The sequence below is a fragment of the Lynx canadensis genome, chromosome B1 (genome assembly GCF_007474595.2).
Source record: "Lynx canadensis isolate LIC74 chromosome B1, mLynCan4.pri.v2, whole genome shotgun sequence".
In the NCBI taxonomy this organism is placed as follows: Eukaryota; Metazoa; Chordata; class Mammalia; order Carnivora; family Felidae; genus Lynx; species Lynx canadensis.
In genome coordinates this window covers 73,450,563-73,465,622 of record NC_044306.2, presented here as the reverse complement: position 1 = coordinate 73,465,622, position 15,060 = coordinate 73,450,563, and the positions used below count along the sequence as shown (strand labels likewise).

The window sequence follows — 15,060 nt, the reverse complement described above, 5'->3', positions numbered from 1 at the left end:
GCCTGGGTGGCTCAGTCCGTTAACCATCTGACTTTGGCTTGGGTCATGATCCTGCAGTTTGTGAGTTTGAGCCCTGTGTGGGGCTCTGTGCTGACAGCTCAGAGCCTACAGCCTGCTTTGGATTCTGTGTCTCCCTCTCTCTGCCCTTCCCCTGCTCACACTCTGTCTCTCTCTCTCTCAAGAAGAAACTTAAAAATTTTTTTTTAAAAAAAGAAGGGCATGACAAAATTCTTGATGGCTCAAAATAATAAAAACATTAGCGATCATATGAAAGCCACAAAAATGGAATAAAGTTATATGTTCCACCTGCACATCCACTAGTATAGAAAAATTCACAAGAGGGGCACCTGGGTGGCTCAGTCGGTTAAGCGTCCGGCTGTGGCTCAGGTCATGATCTCATGGTTCATGAGTTTGAGCCCTAAGCCGGGCTCTGTGCCGACCGCTCAGAGCCTGGCGCCTGCTTCCGATTCTGTGTCTCCCTCTCTCTCTGCCCCTCCCCCCACTTGCACTCTGTCTCTCTCTCTCTCTCTCAAAAAAAAAAATCTTAAAAAAATGTTTTTAAAAAAGAAAAATTCACAAGTGTCATTGAGGGGAGATTTAAGAATTCGGAGGCCATCGGTTCATGGTGTCTGTGGAAAGGACACACACAGCAGCAAACAGCTCTTGGCGTGTTTTCTAAAGACACTGTGATAAACACCAAATACAGAATAATCACCAGTGTGTCAACTTGGGCAGTGTCCTGATGAGAATTTTAAAAAAGAAAATACTTACCAATTATATGATACCTGACAGCTCCATTATCACCAGCATCCATATCAGAAGCCAAAATAGTGTAGGCAACCCCTGGCTCTTGGTTTTCCAGAACCTCAATGCTATGACTGGGGACAATAATCTCTGGTGCGTGATCGTTTTCATCTTCCACGGTACAGAGAATCGTGGTGGTGCCAGATAACGAAGGGACTCCCCCATCTCGCACAAGTACTGATGTGAAATAAAAGAGAACACAGATTGTGGCCGTGAATTCATGCCTAGCATGCACTGCCCCAACCAGACTGCATCAGATGAAACTACCTGGGTAGCACTGGGTCAAGCGCATTTTATTTCAAGACACTCTGCAGAAATGTAAAATGTCACCACTACCCTCCTGCTGCTTGTTTTTGTTTGTTTAGCATCGTCCAGGGATCCCTTACCTCGAAGGGTGAAAACTTCCTGAACTTCTCTGTCAAGTGTGGTGGTTGTCACTACCTCTCCAGTGTCAGGATTTATCTTGAACAACCCAGATGAAGCACCTGGCATGATTTCAAACTGAAACTTGGAATTGATTCCTTAAGAAAAATAGAAAGAAAAACTTAGTAATTATCCCTTTGGAAACCAGTCATCTGTTTTCTTATTCTTTTTCCTGTGAACATGTCAGGCCATAGATGAAAAAGGCAAGACACTTAAACAGCCTTCAAATTAAGGTAAAACATCCAAAACACACACACACACACACACACACACACACACACACACACACACACACCTCTTTTGGCTGTTCTTGCTAAATAAAAGCCTCATGGGCTGAAATGCTTGATTTTCAAAAGTCTTAGGAGACTTCCCCACAGTGAATGCTTAAGATTTTTTCCCTCCCGTAAAAGATTTCTTATGAGTGCGCAACCCTACAATATATTCCTAATTACTCCTTCTAACACCCCTGATTGTGATTTAATGACATAATTATAAGCTTGAGAGCCAAATGACAATTTCTTTAGATCAACCCTCTATTTAAAAACTTGTGCTCAGTTATGGTATTTTGTTTATTCTCCAGTACAGGAGGAAAGCACGTAGACTTGCTTATATGCATATTTTTGTTTTGTTTTTTACTTAGCATTCAGTCTCCTATTTGGAGTGAGAAATGTGGTATCATGTTATCATGCATTTTGAAAATAATGTTTCCCAATTTTGGGGGTTTCATTTCTTCCCTAAGAAAAGTGTTACATCATCTCCATCATTGATTATGAAGATCATTCATACCATTAACTTAATGAGTGTATCCCAGGCTGTTGTAGCTGTATTTGCCCCTTATACAAGTTCCGTTTAATTATTTTCCTATCTTCTTTCTTAACTGACAAGAATCTAGGAGCAGACATAGTACTTAGAGTATATGATTTTATACTTCAATAAAAGATGAAATACTATTCATTGGCCTTAACAACAACACCAAAAAACTTCAATTACAAATTTCCATCTTGCCAATCTTAAAAAGTTTCATTCCACTATGGTTTAGAGGCTATAACATAGGACTGAGTGCTGGAGGCAGTGGAATATAAGGCCAGTTTTATGTAAGAATAAATGTACTATGTCACTCGAAAGGGAAAGGATATTTGACATAGTCTGCAGGCATTTTAATGGCCTTAAGAGAAAATAAAGTCTAATAAGATAAATCAATAGGTTTGATATGGTATGGTCAGAGGTCCCCCCAAAATACCATTCTATCAGTAGACATTAGGCTTATTATTCCACTAATGATTATTTAATAATCCTGGAGACTACTTTGGTCTCGTAATGATCACATAATCTCTCTTCTGTAGCCAAGACAAAAATTCTAAAAATTCTGGGCTGAATGTATTATTTCTGTCTATCTCTTAGTACATTATGAAAATGGTGTATACCATTTGGTGTCACTATATGGTGTCACATAGTGTGACACCTAATGGCCCAAGAGCCAATGGTGAATCAAACAGCTGCGGCCTCTGCCTTCAGGGAGTTGACATGGAGAACAGCACCATTTAATTTTGGACCCTTTATTTTTGAAATCAATTCACTCACTTATAGGATTTTATCATACATTATACATTACGTTATACCCTGCATTATATATTATTTTAATCTTTATTTAAAATGTTTAACATTTTAATTCCCAACACTTGTCAAACCCAGAAAATGTTTAAACTCAATTCTTTATATTTTCTCTTCCTCCCATTGTTCCCATTATTTTGTAGTGTGCCTTACCATTGTACCCAATATTTTCCTGACTTCTTAGAAACTTTCAGATTTTATTATTTCCATTATCCTATATAGCTTTGATTCCTGAGACAACAAGCCATTCACCTTTAATCCTCCTAGTATATTATCAAGGATAAACAAGATTCTTAATTATACCTATAGTTTGCATACATACATTTTTTACATACATTTCACACTCCCAAATTCACACCCTTCATAACTGAAATTATGTGAAATAACTTTAAAATATGGTTCTTTTAGAATTTATTTAGTGCCTTCCTTCTTCCACCTTATACCCTATAATCATCCAGAAGAAACACAGCATCATCAAACGTGAGCACCAAGAAAATAAAAATAAAATAGAGATTATTCAGTCTAATTTCATCACCTTACTAACCATATTGGAAATAGGGATCTGAAGATATTCAGTGGTATACTTATGACATACACCTAGTGAGAGGTGGGTGTGTGTGTGTGTGTGTGTGTGTGTGTGTGTGGACACATACATATATTGCTCTTAGACCTCAAGACCTATAGCACTGTGACCTCTTAATTTCTCCAAGACACCCCTCTCAAATCGGTTCTTTGCCTCTCCAGCCCAGACCCATGAATGATCACTTTCACAACTGTGACAGTTTCCTCAGTCTGGCGGCTTTTGGCCAAAGATGCCGAGCAAAGCCTTAAGCCAGCATCATTCCAACCATCTCTCTGCCCTCCTTGGATACCCAGCAGATAACTGGGGCTGGAAGAAAATGTCACAACAGCATAGACTGAGGCTGCAGAAATGTCATCATCATCCAGCAGTCCCCTTCCAACTCTCCTGTGTCATCCCTCTCCTATTCAAGGTCTCCCACCCAACACCTCTGGGCTCACTTCCACAGATGGCTTTCTGTCATATTTCCCAGAGAAAATGAAGGCATCAGGAAAGCACTCCCTCAACTTTCTGCGTCTACACTCAACTCTAACTCCTGGTTTTTGTTTCAATGGCAAGAGTAATCCTTCCAGTGCTCCTTTTAGGAATTTTCCTCATGTCTAGTCTTTCTCATTAATTGTTTCCCTTAAATTATATTCTTCTCTGTCTAGAGGAATCAAGATTTTTTTTTCCTTCTCATTATAGCTAAGCTTATTTTAAAAATGCTATCCGTTCTCTGCAGCTAGCTTGAAAATGTCATACCTAGCTATTCTTTCTACAGTCACCAAGACCTTCTGGTTATAAAATTTACTGGTTATTTTAGTTTTTATGTGATTTTTCTTCTCTGTGGCTTCAGATATTGCTCACTGATGTTTAAAAAGATGGAAAAGCAAGTTGACAATAAATTTCATATTAAAAAAAGATGGAAAAGAAGGAACAAAGTGAAACAGATGAGAGGGAGAGACAAAAAAGATGGTGGAGGAAGGAATTCATCCCACCTCTTTCCCAATCCACTGTCTTCAAGTTTTTGCCCATATGCAGATGACATCCATGTGTCTGCATTAAGCTTCAGGTCTTTGGTTGTCTCATTCATTTGTGTGTTCACTCATTCATTTGTGTGTTCACTCATTCACGTGTTCATTGCACATATGCACATATACTGAGTGCCAGGCACTGGAAAGATACCCTTGAATAATAAGTAATTATCTTGGTTCTCAAACTTTCCCTCTAGTGGGGCAAGCAATTATATCAATGAATTATAGACAGTGTCATAGAAAATATGAAATCACTGAGGAAGTGGATCAGGGAAGACTCACCCGAGGTAGACAGTTTTTCATTACCTCATTAAATAAACATATAGAGAGAGTGACAGTAGATGCTAAGGTACCATGCCAGGGGCTAAGAATATAACTTCCAGCAGGAAGGCAAATTCTCTCTCCTCACAGTGCTTGCAGAATAGCACGGCACAAGGATAAGTTAGCAAGCAACTACAATTCCACATAAGACATCACTGGGAAAGTATGGTTGCCTTCTATCTAAGCTGAGCCTCTAAAGATGAATAGGATTTAATAAGTAAGAAAGAAGAAAGAATGTTTGAGTGCATTCAAAGTAAAACCCAAACACCTCAGTACAGTCTACAAAGCCCCACATTATATGGGTTCTGCTTATTTCTCCAACCTCTTCTCACGCACTCCACTGCTATGCTCCTGGTCCCGCTGGCTTCCCTTCTGTTCTGCAAACATGTTTCATTTCTTTCTGTCAGGTCTTAGTAGTTGCTGATCTCTCTGAATGCTCCTCTCTCAGTTCTTTCCGTGGCTATTAGTTATGAAACTATTGTTGTCTTGGATCTAAGTCCATCCTGCTCTGCTCTGCCCCATGATGCTGGGGCTGGGGATCTGTAAGCCACAGTCTTGTCTTGCCAATGGACTCCATCCTCTGGTCTGCCGCCAGGGGACACCAGAGGGAGAGTGAAAGTCAGAAGGAGAGGCGATGGGACCCCCTTCCGTTTGCTCGCTGTCTCTGTCAGCGCTGTCATTTCATCTCCTGTAGTAACTGCTCATGGCTTTCAATCTTCTGGCACTCCCAGAGCCAGGCTCTGCAAGGCCCTTTAATTTTCTCTTTAGGTTCTGATAACCTTGACCTCTTCTAGGGGTGATAGCTGTTTCTATGGTTATTTTTCCTGGGTTATCTCCGGATTCCCCTTTTGCTTACTTAGCCTTCCAACACCTGTATTATAATCTCTGGTTTTCCTGGCTGCACCTAACTGATAGAGAACTTGGCAGCAGGATGGGTCTCAGGTATCAGGGATTCTGAGTTTGGTTATGTCTTTGGCCTTGCATACAGTGCTGGGTTCTTTGATCATGGGAAATGGGATACTAGTAGTTCATGATTTGCAGTGATAGCACAATCGATTAAATTATCACCTGCATTTGATTATGAGGAAGTTACTATCAAAGGACTCAAATTCCTTAGAGGACCAAATGGCCGTATGATAGTAAAAAGGAGTATGATGTGAGATAGCTGTTTCTGAACTGTACTAGGAACTTACAGAAAGAAAACTACAAGCTGAAGCTTTAAACCTGTAGCCAAGTCATAACTAAAAACCAGAAAGCTTCTTGCAAGCCCTAAAATTAATCTCCCTGAAGATCAGACTCAAACTGAGTGGCAGACACAACAGGTAACTTCTAGCAAGGAGACGTTTATTCACAAGAAGACCTATAAGTACAGTCATCCCAACATATTGCAGGCAGTCATGTGCAAATCTGGCTCCACTTCTAAAGAATGGCACAATTTTTCTAATTTATATTAGAATAAACCTGGGGAATATGTGTGGAAATCATCTCTGAGGATGTGAGACCCAGGAAAATAAAACACAATTTTGGTTTAGGCTGGAATTCTTGGTGTCATGTGTTAATTCATACAGTTATGTCTCTTGACAGTTTCTGTGATGGACTGATTTAATAGTGGCCTATCCTCACTGAGGTTGAGATGCCGCATCTTCTGCATACTATACAGTAAGATTCGAAAAGCTTGAAGAACTGGGAATGTTAGGACAGTTTTGCCATGTATGACATGCCCACCCAGCACTCTACCCCTACCCTCGGTACATTTCCCAAGAGTTCAGAGGACCTTCCTTTACAAAGACTCTGGGAAAGATATCAGTTAGAAGGATGCCAGCATCCTTTAAATGCCCCTCTGCTAATTGGCCTCTGGAGGCTGTGAATGATGGTGCCCTGACCCTGGAGACCATCTTCTGAGAACAAACACTCTATACCAACTTGTAAAAACAATCAGAAGTGATTTGCTTTTTTTTTTTTTAATTTTTTTTTTTCAACGTTTATTTTATTTTTGGGACAGAGAGAGACAGAGCATGAACGGGGGAGGGGCAGAGAGAGAGGGAGACACAGAATCGGAAACAGGCTCCAGGCTCTGAGCCATCAGCCCAGAGCCCGACGCGGGGCTCGAACTCCCGGACCGTGAGATCGTGACCTGGCTGAAGTCGGACGCTTAACCGACTGCGCCACCCAGGCGCCCCAGTGATTTGCTTTTAAATTCAGCATCCTTTCTTTTTTTTTTTTTTTTTTAATTTTTTTTTCAACGTTTATTTATTTTTGGGACAGAGAGAGACAGAGCATGAACGGGGGAGGGGCAGAGAGAGAGGGAGACACAGAATCGGAAACAGGCTCCAGGCTCTGAGCCATCAGCCCAGAGCCCGACGCGGGGCTCGAACTCACGGACCGCGAGATCGTGACCTGGCTGAAGTCGGACGCTTAACCGACTGCGCCACCCAGGCGCCCCTCAGCATCCTTTCTTAATAAAAACCCTCAAGAAAGTCAGGATAGAAGGAACATACTTAAACATCATAAAAGCCATTTATGAAAAGCCCACAGCTCCTCAATGGGGAAAAACAGAGCTTTCCCCCTGAGATCAGGAACATGACAGTGTTGTCCACTCTCACTGCTGTTGTTTAACATAGTGTTGGAAGTTCTAGCATCAGCAATCAGACAACAAAAGGAAATCAAAGGCATCAAAGTGGGCATAGATGAAGTCAAATTTTCACTTTTTTGCAGATGACATGATATTATACATGGAAAACCCGATAGACTCCACCAAAAATCTGCTAGAACTGATACATGAATTCAGCAAAATCGCAGGATACAAAATCAATGTACAGAAATCAGTTGCATTCTTATACACTAATAATGAAGCAACAGAAAGACAAATAAAGAAACTGATCCCATTCACAACTGCACCAAGAAGCATAAAATACCTAGGAATAAACCTAACCAAAGATGTAAAAGATCTGTATGCTGAAAACTATAGAAAGCTTATGAAGGAAATTGAAGAAGATACAAAGAAATAGGAAAACATTCTGTGCTCATGGATTGGAAGAATAAATATTGTTAAAATGTCAATACTACCCAAAGCTAACTACACATTCAATGCAATCCCAATCAAAATTGCACCAGCATTCTTCTCGAAGCTAGAACAAGCAATCCTAAAATTTGTATGGAGCCACAAAAGGCCCCGAATAGCCAAAGTAATATTGAAGAAGAAGATAAAAGTGGGAGGCATCACAATCCTAGACTTTAGCCTCTAGTACAAAGCTATAATCATCAAGCATGGTATTGGCACAAAAACAGACACATAGACCAATGGAATAGAATAGAGACTCCAGAATTGGACCCACAAATGTATGGCCAACTAATTTTGACAAAGCAGGGAAGAGTATCCAATGGAAAAAAGACAGTCTCTTTAACAAATGGTGCTGGGAGAACTGGACAGAATGGAAAAAAGACAGTCTCTTTAACAAATGGTGTTGGGAGAACTGGACATAAAACATGCAGAAGAATGAAAGTAGACCATTTTTTACACCATTCACAAAAATAAACTCAAAATGGATGAAGGACCTGAATGTGAGACAGGAAGCAATCGAAACCCTAGAGGAGAAAGCAGGAAAAAAGCTCTCTAACGTCAGCCACAGAAATTTCTTACTTGACACATCTCCAAAGGCAAGGAAATTAAAAGCAAAAGTGAACTATTGGGACCTCATCAAGATAAAAAGCTTCTGCACTGCAAAGGAAACAATCAACAAAACTGAAAGGCAACTGATGGAATGGGAAAAGATATTTGCAAATGACATATTAGATAAAGGGCTAGTATCCAAAATCTATAAAGAACTCACCAAACTCCGCACCCAAAAAACAAATAATCTAGTGAAGACATGGGCAGAAGACATGAGTATACACTTTTCTAAAGAAGACATCCAGATGGCCAACAGGCACATGAAGATGCTCAACGTTACTCCTAATCAGGGAAATACAAATCAAAACCACACTGAGATACCACCTCACGCCAGTCAGAGTGGCTAAAATGAACAAATCAGGAGACTATAGATGCTGGTGAGGATGTGGAGAAACGGAAACCCTCTTGCACTGTTGGTGGGAATGCAAACTTGAGCAGCCTCTCTGGAGAACAGTGTGAAGATTCCTCAAAAAATTAAAAATAGATCTATCCTATGACCCAGCAATAGCACTGCTAGGAATTTACCCAAGGGATACAGGAGTGCTGATGCATAGGGGCACTTGTACCCCAATGTTTATAGCAGCACCTTCAACAATAGCCAAATTATGGAAAGAGCCGAAATGTCCATCAACTGACAAATGGATAAAGAAGATGTGGTTTGTATATACAATGGAATACTACTTGGCAATGAGAAAGAATGAAATATGGCCATTTGTAGCAATGTGCATGAAACTGGAGAGTGTTATGCTAAGTGAAATAAGTCAGGCAGAAAAAGACAGATATATATGTTTTCACTCCTATGTGGATCCTGAGAAACTCAACAGAAGACCAGGGGGGACGGAAAGGGGGATAAAAAGTTACAGAGAGGGAAGGAGGCAAACCATAAGAGACCCTTAAATACTGAGAACAAACTGAGAGTTGATGGGGGGTGGGGGAGAGGGGAAAGTGGTTGATGGGCATTGAGGAGGGCACCTGTTGGGATGAGCACTGGGTGTTGTATGGAAACCAAGGTGACAATAAATTACATACAAAAAAAAAACTTAAAAAAAAATAAGTGATTTGCTTTTACCCAGCAGAAACAACAGAGTACATCTCTATGTAATCTCTTCCACTATTGGCCATCATCTACTTGGCAGAGATATTGCTCATCTTGGGATCCAATAGAACATCATACTGAACCACTACTTTGATGACATCACAACTGGATCTAATGTGCAGAAAGTAGCAAGTAACTTAGATGTCTTAATTAGATGTATCTATTAGACCACCCATTGGCAAACTATAGACTACTGGCCACTTTTGTAAAGTTTTGCTGAAACACACCTGCTCTCATTTCTTTATGTATTATCTGTTGCTGCTGTCTTGGTGAGACGTCAGAGTTGAGTGACAGAAACTGCATGGTCCTCAAAACCTAAAATATTTAGTACCTTGCCCTTTACAGAGAGAAGTTTGCAGAGCCCTGTCCTGGAGTCAAGGGTGGGAGAGGAATAGCAGTTGAGGATAGAGAAGAAAGCTAGAGTCACTGCATAAAGTGAATGGCTGTTAAACAAGAGGAAATAAAACTTCATCCTCAAAACCATGAGGAATTAATAAAGAATTCTGACCATAGGAGTGTTATTTTCAGGTTTACTTTTTAGGAAGATCATTTGTCATGGAACTCCTCAACCGTAGAATGCCCACACAAGTCAGACATTTCTAAAGCAAAATAGGATCATGCCTGACTGATTGAATTGAATAAACAAATGAATGAATTCTGAAGAGTGAAGGCAACTTGAAGCAGGTTATTTTACAGATGTTCCAGTTTCTCAAATCACAGAGTCAAAATCTTTACTGAGCTACTTTGTCTTAGCTTGCACTACGTTAGGGACCTGGGATAAAAGCGAATAAAACATGCCCTGAATCCATGAGAAGTTCCCAGCCTAAAGGGCAGAGAGACGAGTAAATAATTAGACAATGACAATTCCCTGCATTAAATAAGACTAAATCAAAGTTTTAATAGTGATTGTCTCTGGGTGAGGAAAATTATAAGTGGTTCTTATTCTTTTTTTTTCATGCTTACTATTTCATTAATTTTAAGGCTTATTTTTCCCCACATTTGAATATTTCTGAAGTTAGATGCATTTTACAGTGAATGCTGTTTTAGAGTCAATGAAACAGATGAAATACTGTCATGGCAGTGTTTCTCCCTCGCTCCAAGTATAGGCTGTCGTGTGAAGTTGTAATCCAGCACAAGACATTTTTCAGGAAATCAGATCCAGAGTTAATTCCAAATAAACTCAGACAGAGAATACAGCTGACCCTTGAACAACACGATTTGAACTACACGAATTCATGTACACGTGGATTTTTTTTTTATAAATACAGTATAGTACTGTAAATTTATTTTCTCTTCCTTCTGATTTTCCTAAAACCATTTTCTTGTCTCTAGCTTATTTTGTTGTAAGAATATAGTATAGAATACATATAATCTACAAAACATGTGTTCATTGACTGTTTACATTATCAGTAAGGCTTCTGGTCAACTGCAGGCTACCAGTGGTTAAGTTTTTGGAGCCTCAAAAGTTAAACGTGCGTTTTTGACTGTGTGAGGGGCAGTCAGCACTCCTCATCCCCACGCTGGTCAAGGGTCAACTGTACAGTTTTTTTATGGAATAGAGAATAAAATCTCACTATAGAATTTGACATTTTTTGCATGGCAACGTGCTGTTAAATGATCTTGTATTCACCACTATTGAGCAAATATATCAGCAGGAGAGATTCATCTGCCCTAGAGGGGGCACCCTTTCTCCAGAGACTAGGGGAGGGGCGCCCCTGGGGGTAAATCTTTTCTCCTTAACAATAGAACTCTTGTTGGTGGTACCAAAGCTGTAGCAGTTTTAATATCTTAGTTAAAACCTGGTAGTTGTTTTTCCCTTTTAATACATGAAAAAACTCCTGTTAGTACTAGTGTGAGTCATACATCATAAACATGCAGGGCTCGAAGTCCCACGGGTTTTGAAGGCCAAACAACACTGTAGGCTTACAATTTTAAAAACATATGTTAAGCTTTCTAGTATTAAGTAACGCTATACTATTTTTTAAAAATACATACTAAAAAGTAAACCATTCATAAATTCCAATGTGATGCCAGTTATGTTAAAATCTTGACTACGTCATCTAGTTCTTATGCATAATTCTTTTTCATTGTTTTAAACCAACAAGCAAAGATAAAAAACAAAAACCAAAAAACAAAAACAACAAAAGGTTGAGGGAAAATACATTCAAAGGCACTTGCTTAACAAATCTGGCCTCATTAAAAACACTGAGATTAACAGTAAGCCAAAATGGTCCCCAGAACACGTCAAGGTGCATGTGACTCATGAAGATGCTAATGTGCATTTCAAATATCCATCAATGCAAAGCCAGAAAAACAAAAATTTTGCATCTAAATTCTCCATCCAGCAAACCATAACCTTTGGCATAACGAAGTCTTCAATTCAGTTTAAGTAACAGGTTTATTCTAAAAGAAAATAACACCAACAGTAGGCAACCTGACAGTAAAAAGTGGCATGCATATTTACGATAATCAGTTTTAGTTGATACATGTAAAAATTTGAGAGAAATGCTTTTCTCTCTCTTCTTACATTGAAGCAAGAGATTCCTTAGCAGTGTCCATTACCAAAACTAAAATTAGTAAGATAAAGTAAGGTCAAGAAGAGGAAGCATTTTATATATTTTAATAATTGCTGATGAGTAATGACTCCTAATGATTGCATGGATTCACATTGGTGACATGTTCAGCATATGTCTGTGAACTTTGGGAAGTAGTCTTTTTGTTGCTCAGGGCCCTATGTTGCTCAGTTTACACCAGAGAGCATTCTAAGAGAACTTTATTGAACTATTGTGAAACACAAAGCTTATGTATATTTTCCATTGTTTCTATCACCCTTAAGACCATACTGCCAAAAATGTGCTAAATAAATTCTATAAGTACAAGTTGGGAGGAAGAATTGGTACCACACTCCAGCCCTGTGTCCTTGAGCATAGTAAGAGTAATTCTGTGATCATACTGCCCCATTCTGGTCAAAAGAGAGAAAATTAGGTTAGTCTTTGAAAAGAAAGTTTTTGCAGCATCATATACAGATTTATGCAAAATGCATTTCATTAAAAGATGATGTTTTCCCAAGGGGCAAAGCATCTAAAATGGTATACAGTGTAGTTTAAAAGCTCAAGGAAGTCTATCTTTTACCCCTTGGATGAACAATTTGGGAAGAAAATGCTACTGTTAATACTAATATTACCATGGACATATCTATTACAATTTTTGTTAAAAAAATTATACTGATGGGGCGCCTGGATGGCTCCGTTGGTTGAGCGTCCAACTTCAGCTCAGGTCATGATCTCATGGTTTTCTAGTTCAAGACCCCGCCTCAGGCTCTGTCCTGACAGCTAGGAGACTGCTTCAGATTCTGCATCTCCCTCTCTCTCTGCCCCTCCCTTGCTTGCACTCGGTCTCTATCTCTCTCAAAAATAAACATTAAAAAATGTTTTTAATTATACGGATTATGTAATGCCACTTGCTATATACAAAGGTGAACTTAAAAAGGTTGGCTCATTCATGGATTGAAAGAATTAATATTGTTCAAATATCAATACTTTCCAAAGCAATCCACAGATTCAATGCAATTCCTATCAAAAGTCCAAAGGCATATTTCATAGAAGTAGAACAAATCATTCTAAAATTTGTATGGAACCACAAAAGATCCCAAATGACTAAAGCAATCGTGAGAAAGAACAAAGCTGGAGGTGTCATGCCCCCTGATTTCCTACGACAAAGCAATGGTAATCAAAACAGTATGGGACTGGCACAGAAACAGACACAGAGATCAGTGGAACAGAACCAAGAGCCCTGAAACAAACCCACACAATACATGGACAATTAAGTTATGAAAAAGAAGCTAAGAATATACAATGGGGAAAGAGCAGTTTCTTAAATAAATGGTGTTGAGAAAACTAGTCAGTTACACACAAAAAAATGAAACTGGACCACTATCTTACACCAAATACAAAAATTAACTCAAAATGAATTAAACACTTGAATGTAAAACCTAAAACGATAACATGCCTAGAAGAAAACACAGGTGGTAAACTTTGTGACATAAGTCCTAGTGATGTTCTTGTGGATCAGATTCCAAAGTCAAGGGAAAGAAGAGCAAAAATTAACAAATGAGAATACATCAAACTAAAAAGCTTCCGCATATAAAGGAAACCATCATCAAAACAAAAAAACACCCTCCTGAATAGAAGATATTTGCAAATCATGCATTTGATAGGGGTTAATATCCAAAATACATAAAGAACTCAAACTCAACAACAAAAAACAACATGATTTTTTAAAGTACAGAGGATCTGAGTAAACGTTTTTTCCAAAGAAGACACATAGGTAGCCAACAGCCACATAAAAAGATGTTCAACATAACTAATTATTAGGGCAATGCAAATCAAAACTACAATGATGTATCATGTCATATCTGTTAGAATGGCTATTATCAAAAAATAACAAGTGTTGGATAGGATGTGGAGAAAAGAAAATACTCACACACTGTTGGTGGGAATATAAATTGGTGCAGCCACTATGGAAAACACCATCATGGAGAGTCCTCAAAAATTAAAAATAGAACTACTGCATGATCCAGCTATTCCACTACTGGGTATTTATCCAAAGAAAGTGAAAATGCTAATTTGAAAAGACACTTGTACCCTTATGTTCACTAAAGCATTATTTAAAATAGCCAAGATATGTAAGCAACCTAAATGTCCATCAATGGATGAATGGATTAAAAAATGTGATACACACACACACACACACACACACACACACACACACACTACTCAGTCATAAAAAAGAATTAAATCCTGCCATTTGTAACAACATGGTTGGACCTTTGGACATTGAGGATATTATACTAAGTGAAATAAATCAGAAGGAGAAAGTCTGAGACCCTATGATTCAGTCCCATGTGGAATCTAAAAACAAAAAGAACAAAATGAAGTGAAGAGAAACTCATAGATACAGAGAATAGACTGGTGGTCACCAGAGGGGAAGGCGGTTGGTGGGTGAAAAGGGTAAAAAAATGTCAATTGTAGAGTGACAGATGGTAACTAGATTTGTGGGAGTAACCACTTTGTAGCGTATACAGGTGTCCAATTATAATGTATGTCTGAATCTTCTATAATAAAAATATATATATGCAAAAGGTAAAAAGATGAGCTTATTAAGCAATTTGTATGAACTCAGATGGAGAAAATTGGCATATGCTTTCAATGGCAAACACTGTAATTTTCAGCATTTTTTTAAAATATAAACATTATTAACATTACTGAATCTTACACAGAAAAAGTCACAGTGATATTGAAAAGCAATTCTAAGACATTTACAAATTACTAGCTACAGTCAATTCATTCACTTCAAAGTCATTTGTCTGGACATAGTGGCTGACATTAATAAGAGTAATAACAGTAATGACATAAGTTAACATTCATTGACCACTTAATTGTGCCAGTCACATGTAATAATGCATTCATACTCATGACAGAACTACAAATTAGGCACTATCATTATCCCTATTTTCCAGATAAGCAAACAGAGCAACAGATAG

The 15,060-nt window shown here is 38.7% G+C and overlaps 1 protein-coding gene across 1 annotated transcript in view; it reads right to left on the bottom strand.

The window, feature by feature from the left end:
- Window positions 1–15,060, bottom strand: part of DCHS2 (dachsous cadherin-related 2) — a 245,080-nt gene that overhangs the window by 58,178 nt on the left and 171,842 nt on the right. Inside the window, exons 12-13 of the mRNA XM_030312882.1 lie at window positions 1,191–1,325; window positions 772–981 (exon numbers count right to left, since the gene is read on the bottom strand). Coding sequence (XP_030168742.1) covers window positions 772–981; window positions 1,191–1,325 — 345 coding nt within the window. The remainder of the gene's footprint in view (window positions 1–771; window positions 982–1,190; window positions 1,326–15,060) is intronic.